The sequence below is a fragment of the Pecten maximus genome, chromosome 12 (assembly GCF_902652985.1).
Source record: "Pecten maximus chromosome 12, xPecMax1.1, whole genome shotgun sequence".
Lineage (NCBI taxonomy): Eukaryota > Metazoa > Mollusca > Bivalvia > Pectinida > Pectinidae > Pecten > Pecten maximus.
The window spans coordinates 28,418,840-28,440,506 of NC_047026.1; the positions used below are offsets into that span (position 1 = coordinate 28,418,840).

The following is a 21,667-nucleotide window of genomic DNA, read 5'->3' on the forward strand; positions in this document are numbered from 1 at the left end:
TGAAGAAGAGGCATATTTGTGAGCCAGGGCTTATTTGAAGATAACTACGGTACGCAGTATGTGGTGGTGCCAAAATTATTAAAGCCTTTGAGTTGATATATCATTCTCCTTCAATCCTACAATGATGTGTCACTCCATTATTATAAAGAATGTTGTAATATTTGGTTTGTACAAGACACCTGTATAAGAATACTGCACCATTCCTGTGTGGTGCCTGTTTACAATAACTGTTGACTCTGGTCGAGATAACAATAAATGTTGACTCTAACTGGTCCAGATAACAATAAACTGCAGCTCTTCTCAACTGTTAGTTTATCCTTGAAGTGTTAATGGTGGACAAACAAACATATTATTGTATCCAACACTAAACTAAGTTATAAGTAGGCCTTGACAGTTGTACAGTCTAGTAGGCCTACCTGGTAGTTTGTACAGCTCTGCAGGTCTCGGAATATAGAGCAAACACACCTGAAGGAATAATAATCAATGAGAAAACACTTTTAATCAATTGATTTGACAGGACTTCAGTGTATCCTTTAGTACAATAAGCTGTATGTCCTATCAGTCTCCGATTGGTACCTGTGTGACTCACAATCTCGCAACTCCCCACAGGCTTTCTCTGTTTAGAGAGTACATGCACAAACGCATTTAGGATAAAAAAAATTTTTTTTAAAGTTCAAGAACAGGCTACATATCAGAGGCAACTTGTTAAATCATTGAAATTTCTGAAATATCAATTACACTTCCATCCAATAGGAAAAATATAGTTCTTGAAAGTTACAGCATAACATGCTGATATCGGTTGATTGGTTTGTTTGGTAGACAAAGGTCTTTGTACATTATTTTACCTGGTAGATTGACAAGATATAGAACAAAACCGTTTTTAATATAAAACAGTGAGGATAATTCCACTTTCTGTGGAATAAGAGATGTTTACTTCAATCTCCATGGCAAATATTATGTAAACCTAGCTGAATTTCAACTGTACATGTGTAACAATACATCATTTGTTCAACAAATACTTTGTGTACTTGTATACTAAATATGAGCTATAACAAAGGATTGTTTATTGGGGGTTAGGAGGAAAGGTCAGTGAAAAAAAAAGCAGTATTTTTTTTACAATGAGATCTTTTTGATATACCTATATATAACAACTCTATACCTTGTGTTCCTTTGATTTTACCTGCAGTTATGGAGAAAGAAGGTAATGTCTAAATTTTAATTTTCAGCCACCATCCACCTTTATTGAAACTCAATTATATATGTGTTCTATTTAAGCATTTCCCATTCTTTAAACACCTTTTACAGTGTATTTCGTGTTTTCCATATATTTTTACTTGATGGCCGTTGATGAAGTATTTAAATCTAAACATTTCAGGCATTTACATGCTTCAATTGTGTGCCAAGCTTTTGGCCTTAATGTGTAAAATAGGTTTCTCAATTTTAAAGACAAACTTTCTTCACATACAATACATGTACAATCATTTCTATATGCATGAAGTAATTCTAATGATAATTTCATGTAAATATATACATGTATATAAAAAACTTATAAACAAAAAAATATTATCATTAGAATTCATTTGAGCTACATTAGATATTATGCATATCTTAGATTTTAGGGAATTATTTATGATATGTTTTAGTCATTTGAAACCATATTTTAAAAGTTTACTTGACATAGCTGTGATTAATTGAAAAACATATTCTTAAAGGTATCAATTGGATAAGGAAACTATATATGTTGTTATTCTTATGTTGACAGTTGGTTTTTAATTAGAAAATAAGCTGCACAAATATATTCATTTTATCTGACACTCATGCCATTATATAAGATACATAGATTGACTTTTCGTACTCTAATTTATGTTTCTTTTTCATCATTTTATTTTACTTCTGTTGAACTTTGTCTTCCTGGAATTTTCTCTTATATAGACTTAATTATAAAGGACTGTTTGGTCTGGACAGGGTTTGACTCCCAAATTCCCTGATCAATAGTGAATACATCACAGAAATAATTTTTATTTTATACATTGCCATGGTTACCAGCTTAGATTTTCGATGAATTATTATATACAGAGTCCTTTATACAAATCTATTATATTTAAGAGTGTATGTGTAGAATCTTTAGAGTATAAAACATTAGAGGCATCTGTTTACTGTTTTATTAGATGTAGCTTAACTCTTAGTCATGGACTGCATGTCTTTATTTTTCATTTCTGCGGTGATTATACTGAGAAATTTACGATAAAATTGCATCTGTTTACTGTTTTATTAGATGTAGCTTAACTCTTAGTCATGGACTGCATGTCTTTATTTTTCATTTCTGCGGTGATTATACTGAGAAATTTACGATAAAATTGCATCTGTTTACTGTTTTATTAGATGTAGCTTAACTCTTAGTCATGGACTGCATGTCTTTATTTTTCATTTCTGCGGTGATTATACTGAGAAATTTACAATAAAATTGCATGTTCTTGCTAGAACAAAATTCAGTGTTTGGAAATGTTGAATTCAACCCTTGCATTACTTTTTTTGCAAACTTTTGGCACTTGCTGGGTTAAAGACAAGTACAGCATTATAATGATTTTCAAAAATGCTTTGGATCTGCCAGAGTATGCTGATGGTATGATCGGTATGTAATTTCAAAGTTGGAATAATATTCACTGAACTACGCTATGTATTGTTTTACGGCCCGTTGGAAATAGGGCCATAGAACTATGCTACATGGTTAATAATCACAAAAAAATTGTACCTTGTATTACCAATTATTTTAAAGCTTTTGTTTTATCAAGCTAAGTATGTATCTGTTATACCATTGTGTAGGTATTATAAAGCCTGCTTGTATTAATGCCTATCATTCACTTGTCACTCCATTTAACATCCTGTCACTCATATCTCTATAGCTTCACCCAATATACACATTGTAAATATACCAGATCTGCACTTAATGTAATTACATAATGTAGCTTCTGTCCTATCTATTTCTTAGAATGATTCATTTTCACATCCTTTTGTTAAAAACTTCTTAAGTGTAGGAATTTATTTGCTGTTTCAAAAATTATTTTTTTACTAATTGTTGTGTATAAATCTGCATATAAACTAGAATCAAATAATAGATTTACTGACAAATTTGAAGTGTGGTGTTGGAATTGATCTCATATATTGTTTCTTCCAGACATACAAAATGTATGAAGGGAGATAACTCTGCCTTTAGTCTGCCATAGAAAAGAATTTTCTGAAACAAGCAACCTAGGTTCTACGCTCTCTCTCTTTGAAAAAGCAGTCTTATTGTCAGTTCTATACCTCTTCCATGGTCATTGCTGCAAATTTTATGCAGACATTTTTCATTCTGTCATAACTTATAATAGCTGGTTCTTAGAACTTGGGGATACTGTTATATATTAATTCATAGGAACTCTTATTTAATTTTGAATAACAATCTTTAATACAAAATGTCTTTGCTTACCAAAAATTGATATGATTTGAAGACATTTTTTTATTTTAATTATAATTATTCATCTAGCAAATGTTGAATTAATCATGCTGTATGCTGTAAATGTGACAGCTGTCAAATACTAGAATTCAAATCTACAAAAAGCATTCCCTTTGGGTAATACATGAGCATCTTTGATTATATTTCTCAGGAAAATTTATGGAATATTATAGTGCTTTTTTTTTTAATAAACATGCATCAATTTATATTTCCTTTTCTGTTATAGTCACAAGATGAAGAGGAGTTACTGGATGAGAAGGCCGTACATATCAATAAGGAAGGCACAGATGTGGTGAGTACAGGGGAGGGGTGGGGGATGGGTGTGGGTGGTGGGGGGGTGGGGGGGTGGGGGGAGAGGGGGGGGGGGGGGGGATGGTAGTACAGGGGAGAGGTGTGGGTGGGGGGAGGTGCTGGTGAGTACAGGGGAGAGGTGTGGGCTTGGGAGGAGGGGAGGGGCTGGTGAGTACAGGGGGTGGTGTGCCAGTGGGTACAGGGGATGGGATGCTGTTTAGTATTGGGGGTTGAGGGCTGATGTATACAGGGGATGGAGTACTGATGTATACAGGGGATGGAGTACTGATGTATACAGGGGGTTGAGGGCTGATGTATTGATGTATACAGGGGATGGAGGGCTGATGTATACAGGGGATGGGGTGCTGATGTATACAGGGGATGGAGTACTGATGTATACAGGGGATGGAGTACTGATGTATACAGGGGATGGAGGGCTGATGTATACAGGGGATGGAGTACTGATGTATACAGGGGATGGAGTACTGATGTATACAGGGGATGGAGTACTGATGTATACAGGGGATGGAGGGCTGATGTATACAGGAGGTGGAGGGCTGATGTATACAGGGGATGGAGTACTGATGTATACAGGGGATGGAGTACTGATGTAAACAGGGGATGGAGTGCTGATGTATACAGGGGATGGAGTACTGATGTATACAGGGGATGGAGTACTGATGTATACAGGGGATGGAGAACTGATGTATACAGGGGTTGGTTTACTGATGTATACAGAGGGATGGAGGGCTGATGTATACAGGGGATGGAGTACTGATGTATACAGGGGATGGAGGGCTGATGTATACAGGGGATGGAGTACTGATGTATACAGAGGATGGAGTACTGATGTATACAGGGGATGGAGGGCTGATGTATACAGGGGATGGAGTACTGATGTATACAGGGGATGGAGTACTGATGTATACAGGGGATGGAGTACTGATGTATACAGGGAATGGAGTACTGATGTATACAGGGGATGGAGTACTGATGTATACAGGGGATGGAGTACTGATGTATACAGGGGATGGAGGGCTGATGTATACAGGGGATGGAGTACAGATGTATACAGAGGATGGAGTGCTGATGTATACAGGGGATGGAGGGCTGATGTATACAGGGGATGGAGTACTGATGTATACAGGGGATGGAGTACTGATGTATACAGGGGATGGAGTACTGATGTATACAGGGGATGGAGTACTGATGTATACAGGGGATGGAGTACTGATGTATACAGGGGATGGAGTGCTGATGTATACAGGGGATGGAGTACTGATGTATACAGGGGATGGAGTACTGATGTATACAGGGGATGGAGTACCGATGTATACAGGGGATGGAGGGCTGATGTATACAGGGGATGGAGCACTGATGTATACAGGGGATGGAGTACTGATGTATACAGGGGATGGAGTACTGATGTATACAGGGGATGGAGGGCTGATGTATACAGGGGATGGAGTACTGATGTATATAGGGGATGGAGTACTGATGTATACAGGGGGTTGAGGGCTGATGTATTGATGTATACAGGGGATGGAGTACTGATGTATACAGGGGATGGAGTACTGATGTATACAGGGGATGGAGTACTGATGTATACAGGGGATGGAGGGCTGATGTATACAGGGGATGGAGTGCTGATGTATACAGGGGATGGAGTACTGATGTATACAGGGGATGGAGTACTGATGTATACAGGGGATGGAGGGTTGATGTATACAGTGGATGGAGGGCTGATGTATACAGGGGATGGAGGGCTGATGTATACAGGGGATGGAGTACTGATGTATACAGGGGATGGAGTACTGATGTATACAGGGGATGGAGGGCTGATGTATACAGGAGGTGGAGGGCTGATGTATACAGGAGATGGAGTACTGATGTATACAGGGGATGGAGTGCTGATGTATACAGGGGATGGAGTGCTGATGTATACAGGGGATGGAGTGCTTGTAGTGGTGCTGGTTAGTCTTCTGTAGGAAAAGTAAAATTTAGAAAAAAATAAGCTGAACTTTTGTTCATCTATATACCAAAACATTTACAATATATTCATTAATACAAATTTGTTTACGAGAAAAACTTATATTCCTGAGTGTACAAGTAGGTCTTTTTGTGACTGCAGTATTTTGTGTCATATTTGCATTGATACACAACACAACAAAACAGTATGAAAGTCAAAAATGTATTGAATGGAACCAATAACTTGTTCAGGCTCATATTAATTATTAAATGTTTTGGCATTCTTAGGGGCTGCTCATTCTTACAGCTAAATTACATCAACACAACTAACAATATTACATAATAGAATTTGACTCACTGCTAAAAAATATACACCTAAACAATTAAAATACTAATGATACTATTGGGGCATGCAACCCCCAAGCTTGAGCGATCATAGTTTAGCTAGCTATGACTGATAGAAAGGAGAGATACCTAGCTTGAGCGACCTCAAGCCACAGAGTAAGCAGTTGGTAGCTAAAGCAGGTAGTTCTGCTAAGACTGTTTCAGATGGGGCGACCCCCGAGCTTGGGCGATCCCAAGCATATCATCTACATAAGAAATAAATACACAAAATATGATATAATGAATTGGGGGCAAGAAATTCCCTGAATTTACAGGTCCAAATCGAAGAGGTTACATATAAAAAGTAACCGAATGAGAGCCCCCATATATTTATTGAAAGTTCAACATTTTGAAATATTCTTTTATTCTTACTAGATAAATATGTGTTTTTTTTAATTTAGATATATGCTTACAATGTAAGAGACAAACAATCAACAAAAAAATTAAAATTTGGGAAGAAGAAAGGAAGAAGGGCAAAGAGAGGAGAAGATGATGAGGAGGATGAAGACGATGAGATAGGCGCTGATGCTGATGTAGAGAAGCCTCCATTGGACCCCGCTCTTACTCATGGTATCGGAGACATCCTCGTACAGAACACAATGTAAGTTTTCATCACAGAGGGAAGAATCAAAGGATATCAAATGTTCATCAATCACTAATGAAGTTACTTTCGGCGATGATGAATTATAAACGTAAAATTGGCGTTAAACTGGTAAAATACATAGGTGAAATCCATTGGGGTATGATAACAACATAACAAGATGACAAGAGAAAAGGTTTATGTAAATTACGTTGATTTCACAAATACTTTTATATTGTGTACTTACCTCTTCAAACATATTCATAAAAACATGATTCCGCTTACAATAATAGTAGCCATAGCTGATAGCTTGGGCACCTCCAGGTGTTTTTTTGTACAAATAATCACAAAGGATTTGAATTCGCGTTTGACTCTCCTTGCAAATTAACGCAAAAATAAATCCCACATGAAATATAAGTGATTAACAGTAACGTATACTCGATATCTCACCGATTTGTTCTGGTTAAGATATCTTGGAGATTCTAAAAAGCTCTGGGTTTTTAAAGAAACATTTTCATTACTGACAAGTAAATATCTTGTATGCATTAGAATGATTGCAGTGATACTGTATTCCCATATACAAATGTACTATCCCTAAACTTGTATTGTTTTTAAAACAAAATCTGCTTCACTTGGATTTTCACTTCATATGAAATACCTGATTTTTTTAATCCCACAGAGAAGGAGCAGAGGCAGAAATGAGTAAACAGGATGTTGACAAGGTGGACAGAGTGACACGGGATCTCCGTCGGGAGAAAGACGATGTAAGTCAAGGCTATTTAAACAGTGTGTTAAAGAAGCGGTTATATTTACCATACCATTTTGCTTATACATGTACAAGATGACTTTTTTTATGTAATATTCATGCTTTTCATAAACTGATCAAAAATTGTTCATGGAGCTCTCGATCCACCTTCATTTTTCAATAGATCATCAATGATGTATTGTTTGACAGGCATTAATTGTTCCCCCAGCCAATATAACTCATGTTGTTAGAAAAACCTTGAAATGATTATAAAGTGATCATTTTTATTTGGGGAAAGTCTTTTAAAATAATTCAAGAGGCATATGTTTACCTACATTGTCCCATACACTGATTCAAGGGTCTTTTTCCATGCTTTATTTTTGATTTGCGTAATGTGTGTTTTGCATATTTTGTAACCCCTGACAGTGTGTCACATGCATGAGTTTCACATCCCATAGTCTACCAGGGCCATTGTTAGACATTCATTGTCCTGTCTGGGCCCTTAACCTCTCAAAATAAGAAAATTTAAAGAAAGTGTTCGTCACTTTGTTAGTTCTGTTCACATTCCAACTTTGTTAGTTCTGTTCACATTCCTGTATCGGGTGACTCAGTTTTGGTGGTGAAGACACAGAGCCAAAGTATTGGGATATGATCTTCCAATTAATCATCCATTTAGAAATTGTCTGTTTTACTGTAGTTAGAAAAAGTGAAAATTGTGACCTGGTGAAAAAAGCGAAAAAAACGTCAAACTAATTAGGAAGACAAATTGTCACTGTAGCCCTACGGTAAATATATGGATTGAATAACATTAACTTACATTTATTCTGTAAATTACATTTTCAGAATAAATGAAATTTACACAGAATTTAAATAAATTTCTTTATTGACTTAAAGTCTTGTATAGCACAGACACAAGTGACATATTAGAAATCCTTCACCGTTGTAACAGTCCCCGAGTTGTCATAATTATTGACATTTCATTAAAACAACATCTAATATTGGTATACTCTAATTAATTTTACTGATCGGTCGGAGATTTAACAAGTCTAGACATATTCTTGTCTCTGTCTTTTCAGATGTTCCTCAAGCAGTTGAAGATGCAATTACGAAGGATGAAGGTTGGAGATGTTAGTCTGTCAGAGATCGTAAACAACGTAATGGAGGACCTGGTCAGTAAGGCTAAGATGTACCAGGACGAAAAACAGGAAGTGGAAGATGTAAGATCATTATTTAATTGTTTATCACCAATGTATGGAAACTTCTATCTGTTGAATATGTTCACACAATTTACACCTAGCTGTAGTATGGACAGTAAAACGTACCACTAACATATTTACTGGATGTCCTGTACATGTAATATACCCACCCCTACCTACCCATGTGATTACTGTTCAGTAGATTTATGAACAAATGTTATTTCATATCCCCAGTAATATGTCCTGACGTTTAATAACACGTTGTGTATATGGCTGGCATGGCCTTATATTGCAGGACAAACTGTGTGAACGAAAAAAAGTCAAACAAAATCATACCTTTATGCATCATTTAAGATGTTTTTGAAATCGAAAAAAATTTAACTCAAGTCAGGTAAATGTAGGTGTAAAGTATTTTGGCATCATTAAACTCTGCATGGGTAAAACTCAAAACAGATACCTGTCACAGACAAAACTTTTGTTATAGTACCATATGTCAGCTTTCACCTGAGAAAGTAAACACTGTGTGAAGTTGAATATACAATAGGTGTATTTCAGTCAAATATTATATCAAAAAATTCAACAAGAATGTAAACCGTTAACATTTATTTAAGATATTTTGTGATAAGTAATTGTATATTTATGGTGTACAGGAGACGCGACGACAGATGAGTAAAGACAAGAATCCGGCTGCTGTACAAACCGAAGTGGACAAACTTGACTCGCAACTCGAACAGAAGCTTGTCAAGTTACATGAGGATGAACGTGACTTTATCAGACAGGAACTGTCTAAACGCACTGACCTAAAGGATGATGAGGTATTGAATACTCTTTTTACTGTGGCCAAGGGGGACTAGTCTGTCAAACGTTTGTTTAACATGGACTAGGAAATATTGGAAGCATTTGCTAATTGGTTTTGTTTTATATAATGATAATTCAACTCAACTATTTTAAAATAGTTAGGTGAAATTAACAGCCATGAGAGGTTTGTAGCATATATTAAAAATCTATCCAGGATTAAGTCAAGATTTCAACACGTACCACCCAAAATTTCCTCCAATTTCACTTCCTTTTGAATTAGGAGTCAGTCGAGGATCTGAAGAGAATATGTAGTATTGGGGTGAATTTTAAGGAAAGGCCCCACATATTTGAGTGGGAGATGATTTTTGTCTGACTTAAATTGATTTTTGTTTATGTAAATGCTAACATTAAATGATGTATTACAGATTGAGGCTCTTATGGCTGCCTTGCTGAAGGATATGGCGAACCTGGAGAAGAAGCTAGGAAACGAGTTCTTAAGACAGAATAGGGTGGGTATGAGCTATAGCTACAATGTCCACATAGTTATGTTGGTCAATCATTGTATGGAATATGACAAAAGAACACTGTGTATGTCAAAAGTAAAATGGTTTCAAATAACCCAAAACTGTGGTTTTGATTGAATACACTAACGAAAAATGGTTGTATTTATACATGTACTTATACTTTGATGCTAATCTAATTGTTAAGAACAAAATTTTAACTTTGTCCAATTGACTATTTCAACAGTAAACAGTAAGAGATATTTGTTTTCATATTATCTTCCAAACTACATTTTTTGTAAGAAAGAATTTCTGAGTACAGTCAACTTTGAAAAAAAAGAAAAGAAAAAAAAAGAAGAAAAGTGAAATCAAGAAAAAGAAGTTATCATTAGGCTCTAAATTGGCGTCATTATATACATGTATATCTTATCAATATGAAATAATTGTCTTCAGAAATGAGATGTTTGTCATGGCCCAGAGAATTCCAATATAAATGAACTTGACTTATTACAATTGATCCTCACAGATGTTGGAGGAACGTCTTGCCAAGAGGAGACAAATTTTGGAGTTTCGTAAGTTACAAGATCAGCAGACCAAGGAAGAACTTAAAGATAACGTAGAGGTGATGGAGGAGGCGGTCAAGGACATGGTCAACAATAAAGATATGAGTTCTAAAGAGGCCACTCAGCTCATCAACCAGTACATGCTGGACCTTACAAAACTACATAATCAGCACGAAAAAGGTGGGTACAGGAACAGTCAGAACAAAAAAATTGGTAAAGGAACAGTCAGAACAGCAAAAAAGTTGATATCTTTGTGAAAATTGATGACTTCCATGTGAGGAAAATAATGATTGTTGTGCCTTTTCGTTGTTTATTTATTCATCCTTTTCATTTCTGTGAAGAGTTGTTATTGTCATGGAATTGAAAAAAAGAAGAAAGCACAATAATAAAATTATCAAGATAAATATGTTCTGTCTTCTTGCTTCAAAATTTTTATCAAAACAACTTTTCAATGATATAAAAAATGAGTAACATACCAAAAAACACTAATAATGGTTGGTGAGACAGAACTTAGCAATAGGCGGAGTCATGTAGGCAGTAAACCAGCTTAGAAAAATAGACTACACCTAACTACAGTATATATATTGGTTTAATTCCAACAGAATCTGACAGACAACTGGCGGATTTAGCAGATAAACTGAGGACTAAACGGTTGAAACGTATGAGTCAGCTTCAAACTAAACATGAGCGGGAGAGGGCCATTCAAAAGGAGAAACTAGAACGAGGAACTGAAACTGACTTCTCTCAGGTAAGGATTCACGGAGGCATGGTCGTCTCGCGGTAGGACATGGCTACATGTACGTGACCGAAGGGTGACTTGATTTAGTCACGGCACGGGTGCTGTATCCTTGAACAAGATACTTTACTCTGTTGTGTTCCAGTCAACTCAGCTGTAAATGAGTATATGTGGTAGGGCAGTTCAAGAAATGCCATGTGTAAGTTGTAAGCACTGAAACAGAGGGGGGGGGCTCTGGCTGTATGCTGCCCAGGGAATTGAGAACGACATTGGCTGGTTGTTAAAGACCCAATAAGCAAAGATAATAATTTGTGAACCACTTTGAGACAGCTTATGTTGCTGTGATAAAGTGGTATACATAACTCCAAATAATTATCATTAAAGATGATCAAAATGCCATTAAAACAAACACTGAGTACATCTATGTCCTAGATATCATAAGATGTGTAATATACACTATTGAGAGATCAGGAATAATTTATGTCATCGAAATATCGTATATGTCATACAATGATACGCCCACGTCAAAGTTCACCTAATTCATTTAAGAAATAATTCAGTTCTTTTGGTGTTTACTGGTGTGTCCACTGCATTTCTTTTTAAAGGTATTTAAAATAATGTATGCCAGTGCGTCATGTTGAAATAAACAGACAGGTTTTTTTTAACTCTGCTTTAAAAAAAAATCAATAAACAACATTCACCCCAACTACTGATGGAGTAGCAAAACAGGTGATTCCAATTTGGCGGGAAAGTTGTCAACTACAGGAAGTAAACAAAAACGTCATCTATTTATAACATTACGCTAAATATTTTCAACATTTTCAGCTTCATTTCACATATTGTTTCAAAAATTAGAATAATATAATGCCTGTGTGCTGGATAGGGGTCCCGACCTTATTGTCAACACTGTGTTGCTAGTGCTAGACTAAAGTTTACCGAAGTGTAAATGTCACTTTCTTTGGTCAGGCTAATTAGAGAATACACACCAATAAATATATAGAAATATGAAAGTTTTTAAAAGCAATTAACATGAAAAACAATTTATTCATTCATGGGTATGCAATATGGAAGTTACTGAGCTCGTTAATTAATTTTAAACGCCAAAAGGATTTAAACATGAGTGGCATGTAAAATTATTGAACTCATTTGATAAACTCTATCAGAGATCTGTAAACAACTAAACAGGGATATAGAGTACACAGGAATGGGTCATCCTCGAGCTTCATACCAGAGGGAATTTCCCTTTACCGATGGTCCAATAGATAGACAAACTAACTAGCTTGGCATCAGTGGTTTGTGTCCTGGTGGGTACACTGTAACTTTACTAACTGATTTTCTCCTTGTGAGCAGGGCTACCATGACCTTCTACAGAAACAACGGACAGAAACGGATGTCACCGAGACAGAGATAGACCAACAGGAATTACAGGCCGTTGATAATCTCAAACAGGTACTTTTTTCTTTGTTAAGTGTTTGTAGATTTGTATATTATCAATTTCTAAATTAAATGATGTAGAAATGCTATTTTCAGCATCATACAAATTGGAAAATTTTAGATGTTAACAATGTTTTATCGTTTAATTTCTTGTTACCAATTAGCCAATGGAATGTAATGCTTAGCAATAATCTACAAAAATATTCTCATTTTTTTCTGAAATTAGTATCCTACATGTATATCTGTATAAGTTCAGTAAAATTATCAAATATATTCGTATATCAATTTGATACCTTTTATTTGATTTCTATATGAAATAGAAGTCAAGTGATGCCCATGTATAAGTCATGATTTGTTATGTAACAGAAACTTACAATGGGCGAGGCCACACAGGTGAACATTCGCACACAGAAGATACAGCAACAGCTTGAGTCCTACGGACAAGACTCTCGCAAGGCTGAACAGATCATTGACCTTCACAAAGCTCGTATGGACCAGCTGAATGGTGGGTACAGTAAAAAACTCAAAGGGGGTGGGGCTGGGACACTTAAAGATCTCAGGGATGGTAGGGTTTGGCTAGAACACTTTTACAGACCAATGAGAAGGAAAGGAGGGGTGGAACATGTACAGACCTTGGGGTTGGGAGGGAGGGGTGGAACATGTACATACCTTGGGGTTGGGAGGGAGGGGCTGGAACACGTACAGACTTTGGGGTTGGGAGGGAGGGGGTGGAACATGTACAGACCTTGGGGTTGGGAGGGAGGAGGTGGAACATGTACAGACCTTGGGGCTGGGAGGGAGGAGGTGGAACATGTACATACCTTGGGGTTGGGAGGGACGGGATGGAACATGTACAGACCTTGGGGTTGGGAGGGAGGAGGTGGAACATGTACAGACTTTGGGGTTGGGAGGGAGGAGGTGGAACATGTACAGACTTTGGGGTTGGGAGGGAGGGGGTGGAACATGTACAGACCTTGGGGTTGGGAGGGAGGAGGTGGAACATGTACATACCTTGGGGTTGGGAGGGACGGGATGGAACATGTACTGACTTTGGGGTTGGAAGGGAGGGGGTGGAACATGTACAGACCTTGGGGTTGGGAGGGAGGGGATGGAACATGTACAGACCTTGGGGTTGGGAGGGAGGGAGTGGAACATGTACAGACCTTGGGGTTGGGAGGGACGGGATGGAACATGTACAGACCTTGGGGTTGGAAGGGAGGGAGTGGAACATGTACAGACCTTGGGGTTGGGAGGGAGGGGGTGGAACACGTACAGATCTTGGGGCTGGGAGGGAGGGGCTGGAACACATACAGACCTTTGGGTTGGGAGGGAGGGGCTGGAACACGTACAGACCTTTGGGTTGGGAGGGAGGAGGTGGAACATGTACATACCTTGGGGTTGGGAGGGACGGGGGTGGAACATGTACAGACATTGGGGTTGGGAGGGACGGGGGTGGAACATGTACAGATCTTGGGGTTGGGAGGGAGGGGGTGGAACATGTACAGACATTGGGGTTGGGAGGGAGGGGGTGGAACACGTACAGACCTTTGGGTTGGGAGGGAGGGGGTGGAACATGTACAGACCTTGGGGTTGGGAGGGAGGAGGTGGAACATGTACAGACTTTGGGGTTGGGAGGGAGGAGGTGGAACATGTACATACCTTGGAGTTGGGAGGGAGGGGTGGAACACGTACAGACTTTGGAGTTGGGAGGGAGGGGTGGAACACGTACAGACTTTGGGGTTGGGAGGGAGGAGGTGGAACATGTACAGATCTTGGGGTTGGGAGGGAGGGGTTGGAACACGTACAGACCTTTGGGGTTGGGAGGGAGGGGGGTGGAACATGCACAGACCTTGGGGTTGGGAGGGAGGAGGTGGAACATGTACAGATCTTGGGGTTGGGAGGGAGGGAGTGGAACATGTACAGACCTTGGGGTTGGGAGGGAGGGGGTGGAACATGTACAGATCTTGGGGTTGGGAGGGAGGGAGTGGAACATGTACAGACCTTGGGGTTGGGAGGGAGGGGGTGGAACATGTACGTACCTTGGGGTTGGGAGGGAGGGGTGGAACATGTACAGATCTTGGGGTTGGGAGGGAGGGGTGGAACATGTACAGACCTTGGGGTTGGGAGGGAGGGGTGGAACATGTACAGACCTTGGGGTTAGGAGGGAGGAGGTGGAACAAGTACATACCTTGGGGTTGGGAGGGAGGAGGTGGAACATGTACAGATCTTTGGGTTGGGAGGGAGGGGGTGGAACACGTACAGACCTTGGGGTTGGGAGGGAGGGGAAGGAACACGTACAGATCTTGGGGTTGGGAGGGAGGGGGTGGAACACGTACAGACCTTGGAGGGGGAGAGGGAGGTTCAGAAAACTTACAGACCTGGTGCTTGGAGGGAGGGAGTGGAACACAGGAAGACACACTTCAGATCATGGGGTGAGGAAGTTGAGGGTGGAGATTCAGAACACTCAAAAACCTTCGGGAAAGGAAGGTGGAGTGGAACGCTTACAGACCAGGGGAGGGCCATCCAAATAGACCTTTATTATAAGTATCAGTCTTGATAAAGGATGGCATAGAAATCAAAATGAAGTCTCTATCAATAACTTCCCAGAGCTGATGGTGACATATCAGGATACTGTTACATACCTCAAAGGAGGAAGGCATATATATTTAATAACCTTCATGTTGTTACATAAAACATAGTCCAATTGTAGAGTAATAGGCACTTTGTTACACTCACCAAAGATAAAGTTGAAATCTGTTTACTTACAAATAATAATATTAGTTTCAATGTACAGAATGTATGCATAACAAACATAATTAAAACAATAAAAACTTGTAACTTTAGACAAACGGATGGACGAAAGAAACCATATGGCTGCCAAACTCAGAGAGAGGTGGGAACAGAGAATGCAGGTATGTACAGTTGGATTAAGTGAAATGGTATTTGGACCTCCAAAGAGTGGATTACCTATAAAGCTCTAATGTTGAATTTTTCATCTCAACATTTGATGTTTAGTAGATATTTTACTCTGTAAAATGGAAAGACTACCCATAAGTATGACTGCATGGTGCTAATGTCTACTTGATATGTACTTAGTACAGTTACATAAACATCACTTAAGTAAGAGTTTTCTTTGGTCAAATGTAAATATCAACATTGATATAACGATTATTTCCTTCATGTATGTAGTGCTCAAGTTGGGTATTTTGGTTTTTTAGCAACTAGATGAACAGGAGCAGCAATCATTTGTGGAGAAGGAAACAATGAATGAACAGCAGAATCAGACGGTCAATCGTGTACTGTCCACTAGTGTGGAACTGACCGATGAGTAAGTTTTTTTTAGCTCACATAACACAAAGTGTAAGTGAGCTTATGGTATGTGCAGGAGTACTGGTCATCCTGCATCTTGCATCCATCCATCAACTTTTATGTTCTTCTAGAAAAACTATAAGCAACTGGATACTTATATTTGGCCAGGAGATACCTGGAGCTAAATGCATTAAAGTTTCATCATATGAATTACCTTGACCTATTCTCAAGGTCACAGGAATCAAATATGTTAAAAACTTCAAGAATCTTCTTCTCAGGTTTCCAAAGACCCAGAGACCTGATATTTTGCCAGCAGGTACCTAGAGCAGAGTACTATAAATAGTACTTCATATAAATGAACTTGACCTATTTCTAAGGTCACAGACGTCAAATATGTAAAACAAAATCTTTTGAGAATCTTCTCAAGTTATAAACTTAAGACCTAGACATCTGATATTTCGTTTTAGAGTGTAGTGAACTTTCCTCATACCAATGACCTTGACCTTGACCTTTTTTTACATTAGGGCCAAGAAGAAGATTATTAGGGAGCATCAGCACAACATGGAGGTACTGAATAATCAGCTGGATAAGAGTAAATTACGTCAACAGAGAAAGTAAGTAAACATGTCTGGTAACCATGGATATATGTACACCATCTTATGTGGTGAAGGGGTGTGTTCTGATACCTCTTACAGGTAGTATCCAATATAATTCTACCATCAAAATACTATTGAAAGAAACTTGCTGTGAAATTTTCCTAATATGAAATAGATTCTCAAGTTTTTGTCCTCCTCAAATGTTCATATCCAGTAAAATGTCCATTACATATTTACCTCTACTTAAGACAATAGAAATACATAAATTGACAATTTGATGTTAACTTACTGCAACTGGGGTATTTGGGATCTGTTTACTACAGAACAATGGAATAGTACAATTCTTTTTGTATTTGTTATTTTTTGGTTGAACAGCAATAGATATGGGTGGACTGATTATCAGAAATGAGTTCCAGATAAATACAATATTATCATGTTCATTTGTATCAACCAGAAATGATTGACCAGAAATGATTCTCTATGTTGATTAACAAACTTTCCACCAAACACAATGTTTTGTATTATGTATTGGTATTGTAGTATTGAGTTTCGTCTAAATGAGCGACGAGCCAAGATGGCTGCCCTGAGGAAACAGAAGGAGGAAGCCATGGCCAATAAGTCGAAGGCCAGCAAGGAAGAGATGGAGAAACTGGAGAAGCAGCTGGTGAGTTTCATTAATATACCAGTATATATACGATTACAAATACATCCACACCTGTCTGTTGTGAAGCTTCCAAGAGAGACAGCAACAGTTATAATTCAGCGTCACATACATGTATGGCAGGTGGTTGCTTATTCCAGGTTCAGGTAGTAGTATTGTAAATAGCAGCAGGAAGGAAAAATATTGGTCACAATATATGAGAGGGAGTCACTTAATTCAGGTGGTCACTAAGACAGGTTTGACTGTACATTCACCTGTCTGTTGTGACCACTCAGAAAAACTGCAGGAAGTGGTCGACACTACAGGGAAGCTGGCAGTCCCTCAGGACCAACACCAGGTCTTACGGTATAAATGGTGTAATTGTTATATAAAAAGGAAATCACTTTGCAAACATTCAGGAACAAGAAAACACCGTTACTGGTTGTGTTGAGCATTTTGTAACTATTGACCTGACATCTGTTGAGTGGTCAATGGAGTGGTCAGTAATGGACATCCTCTTCAGAATACATACTGATCTTACTGATAAACACCTACAGTGTAACATAATATATCAGGACAAATCTGTTATTTTAAAATCAAGGTAGAAAGCATTATTAGTCTCCTACTATTAAAACCAGAGGGACTGTAGGTTTCCTCTACGTCTGTCACACAAGTAACACCAAAGTTTGTCAGCGCTCTAGCGACTTCAATTCTTGAGGGATTTTGCTCAACCTTCACACAATGATAAAGGACCATACTATATTGGGATATATTTGAATTTCAGGGTTTTGGGTCTATGTCACTGTTACTATATTTTTCACGGGGCCTGATATTGTATTGTATTGTATTGTATTGTATTGTATTGTATTGTATTGCTTTAACAAGATCCATTATGCTTGTTACTACATGACATCTTATCAACAGGAGGACGAAATAGCCTTAGAGCAACAGAATATTGAAAAGGAAAGGGCAGCTGCTCTCCTGGAGCTTCGCCAGAGACTAGCCACTGAGACAGAGGAGGCTCTAGCTCAGGGGGAGAAGGAACTCAGCATTCTGATTGGTCGAATGGAGGTAAGGAGTTCTCATAAGTCAAATCAAGGCAAAGGATTCTCGCTGGTCAAATCATGGTAAAGATTTCTCATTGGTCAAATCGTGGTAAAGATTTCTCATTGGTCAAATTGTGGTAAAGATTTCTCATTGGTCAAATCATGGTAAAGATTTCTCATTGGTCAAATCATGGCATCAAATTCTCATAATTCAAATCAAGGCAAAGGATTCTCTTTGGTCAAATCATGGTAAAGATTCTCATTGGTCAAATCTTGGTAAAGATTTCTCTTTGGTCAAATCGTGGTAAAGATTTCTTATTGATCAAATCATGGTAAAGATTTCTCATTGGTCAAATCATGGCATCAAATTCTCATAATTCAAATCATGGCAAAGGATTCTCATTGGTCAAATCATGGCAAAGAACCTTGTAAGAGTTGTAACCAGACCTATGGTAAACAAAACCTGGGTCAATTAAACCATGATTTTATAAGACTTCCCCTTTCACACTCAGGTGGGATCGGCCAGGCGACAGTTGGTTCTACAGAACCAAGACACAATGCTCCTGTCACTACAGGTAAAGTAAGACTCGTTTGTGATGTACATTTATACATAATTCTTGGTATAACTAGGTCAACAAGAGGAATTACTGGGCTCCCTTAAATAGATTTCTCAGAAGTACATCTTTTCATGTTTTACACATTTTATACTTAAGTAATTTACAACTTGTGACTAACATGTCATTTTCTAGGACCCAAGGTACATAGTTCTCCAGTACTCAGGTCAATGATACAACATTTTACAGATCACCTAAGTATAGGCTGTTCAGTGTTAGGAAACCTGTTTTATCCCATAACCACGCTTGTTTCACAACTGATATGGCACGTGATAAAATTCGTAGCAGTGTGTTATTGTTTTTGTTTACACACCGCAGTGTGTAACCACTTTCTAAGCCTCCGATTGGTCATTTGTGACCTCCAACGAATCTGATTGGCTAACCTCTGGCCTTTGACCATGGACTATTTTTACTACTCTCACTTATCTTCTCTTTTTTTTTTGCCGCCTGTCTTCAAAAGATCAGCATGGACACGTTTTGTGGATTTTTTGGTGCTCAACATCAGCATATTAAACTGGATGAGAGGGGTCCCCGGGTGTCCTCATGGAAATGTTGATTAATCTGGGGTTTGAGTCGTGCGAAATATAATTTGATGATGGTAAAATAGACGACGGAGGCGAGATATTGCATCGGTTATAGGCCTACAAGTAGCGAATTAAAACTGCCCCCCCTTGATTCTAGATATGCAGCGGATCCTGATAGCAAATTTTAATGAATGCAATTATCAAAACAATGAAGAAATGTAATACAAAATGGTTATATCGCTGTCTCTAAATCGTAGTCATTTGAATGAAACGGTCGCACCATCTAACGTAACTGTTTGGCAGCTTCCCTTTTAGTTCGGTGTCATTCGGTACGGAACAGAAAAAAAATCAACGAAAAAACACAAGTTTTCTTATCATTCCACTTACCTTTATTACGAATATATTTATCCCAAACACAAAAATTTAAAAATCATCTTCAAACATTTGTCTCATGTCAGTAAACTGATGAGATTTCATGTAAACACACTGACAAACGTAAACTACATAACTGTTAGGCTTGCTCAACACCCAAGCTCGGTTTCCGAAATATTTGTTGAAATGCACGATGTCTTGAATGAATAAATCTCAGAATGAACATTTAACATCACAATAACCAGTAATAGCATACCTACGAAATCCAGGAAAAGACCGATAATTGAATCTGACAAGATTAGTCTAATATTCAGCGGTGACCTTCGACTTCGCGATATCGATGACGGTGTCGTCTTCGAATATTTCGAGCGGAGTTATTTAAACAAGTTACCTATTAATAAATTACACAGATACAAGGACTTTCAAACTTATATTTCGTTTTGTAAAATAATATCATTTACAAATATAGTACAGAAGATATGAGTCGTGCATCTAAAATAGATGATAAGCTTTCGTTCATAACGAACTATATTTTGTCCCGTAGTGATTTGGTTCACGGAATTTAGTTGCTACGTTGGGAGAATTTGAACTTGACATGCTTACATTTGTAAGTAAAGAAGTTATGGGATAAACAAGTTCCCCTTCTCGTGACGATTGTTTATCATTTTTATCCAACTCTCGTTAGTTAATTTTCTAATTTTGAAAAGACACTCGCTAAAGCTCGTGTCTTTTCAAAACTAGAAAATTAACTAACTCGAGTTGGATAAAAATGATAAACAATCTCCACTCGTTGGGGAACCTTTATGTAATGCTTGGCTTCTGAGGTTTATAAAATAGAATCATTGAGTGAAGTTGTAACAGTTCCGATTCAACAAGAGTCTGGAGGTTTTTTTAGTATATTTCAGTCACCTTTTTTTAGGAACAACTGGAGACTAAGCTTGCTAAGGGTGGTGTTCAGCTGTCAGGGGCTGACCAGATCATACAACAACACAACAACCAGGTGGACAACCTGAACCAGCAGCTCCAGGCCAGTCGGGAGGACCAGGAATACAACATCCGAGAGAAAATACAGGCAATGAAGCTGCAGAAGGAGAGGTAGGTATTGCACAAAATCATACACAGGCAATTGTGATTAGAACACATTATTCTGTTCGATACTCAGGCATCGTGATATAGCAGGAGAAATTAGTGGTAAAAAAGGGTATAATATGTATTACATGGGAGATGATTTATCAGTTGGACACAAAAGTACATACCTTGTGCCATATACATGGCCATACTTTTTATCATACGAAGGGGATATACAGTGGAACTTCGTTAACTCGAACTCGGATAACTCGAATACCCCGCTTAACTCGAAGTACCTCGCCAGTCCCGGCCGAATTCTCTCTTTATCTTAGTAAAAAAAACTCGGATAATTCGAATTCGGATAACTCGAAAAACTCGGATAATACGAAGTAAAAATTTGGTCCCAACAATAAAAATCCTACTTGAAATGTTCGAATAACTCGAAGTATTATTTTCGTCGATCGGTGGCAAACGCCGACATTTTTAAGAGCTAAATTCCGTTTGTAATACTGAACATATCGGCACTACTAACCTACATGCTATTATAAGTGTTTCATAAATTCATAAAAGAAATTGTCGGTTGAATCTTATAACAACAAGTCTTGGTGATAAAAAGTACTGCTTTACTTACATCAGGTAATTTCCCAAGGCGGTCGCCGATATATATCAGTACACACGATAGTCAACAACTCATCTACCCGTTCGCTCAAGCGGAACTAATCTCTGACACACCGGTAGATCTACCCGGCTGATGTTTTTACAGGTGTAGAAATGACACAGTCACCGGCGCCTATTAAATCTTTAAACTGC

General features: G+C 38.2%; 1 protein-coding gene across 4 annotated transcripts in view; it reads left to right on the plus strand.

The window, feature by feature from the left end:
- LOC117339618 (trichohyalin-like) overlaps positions 1-21,667 on the plus strand; it is a 51,370-nt gene that overhangs the window by 10,977 nt on the left and 18,726 nt on the right. For 3 of the 4 annotated variants that reach the window (XM_033901309.1, XM_033901311.1, XM_033901310.1), the window contains exons 4-21: positions 1,187-1,201; positions 3,720-3,785; positions 6,538-6,737; positions 7,396-7,480; positions 8,538-8,678; positions 9,308-9,472; positions 9,881-9,964; positions 10,482-10,698; positions 11,121-11,266; positions 12,605-12,703; positions 13,055-13,193; positions 15,533-15,600; positions 15,907-16,016; positions 16,522-16,611; positions 17,134-17,257; positions 18,158-18,304; positions 18,792-18,854; positions 20,709-20,884. In XM_033901309.1, the coding sequence (XP_033757200.1) occupies positions 1,187-1,201; positions 3,720-3,785; positions 6,538-6,737; positions 7,396-7,480; positions 8,538-8,678; positions 9,308-9,472; positions 9,881-9,964; positions 10,482-10,698; positions 11,121-11,266; positions 12,605-12,703; positions 13,055-13,193; positions 15,533-15,600; positions 15,907-16,016; positions 16,522-16,611; positions 17,134-17,257; positions 18,158-18,304; positions 18,792-18,854; positions 20,709-20,884 (2,135 nt within the window). The remainder of the gene's footprint in view (positions 1-1,186; positions 1,202-3,719; positions 3,786-6,537; positions 6,738-7,395; positions 7,481-8,537; positions 8,679-9,307; positions 9,473-9,880; positions 9,965-10,481; positions 10,699-11,120; positions 11,267-12,604; positions 12,704-13,054; positions 13,194-15,532; positions 15,601-15,906; positions 16,017-16,521; positions 16,612-17,133; positions 17,258-18,157; positions 18,305-18,791; positions 18,855-20,708; positions 20,885-21,667) is intronic. The other variant, XM_033901312.1, reaches the window with a different exon arrangement.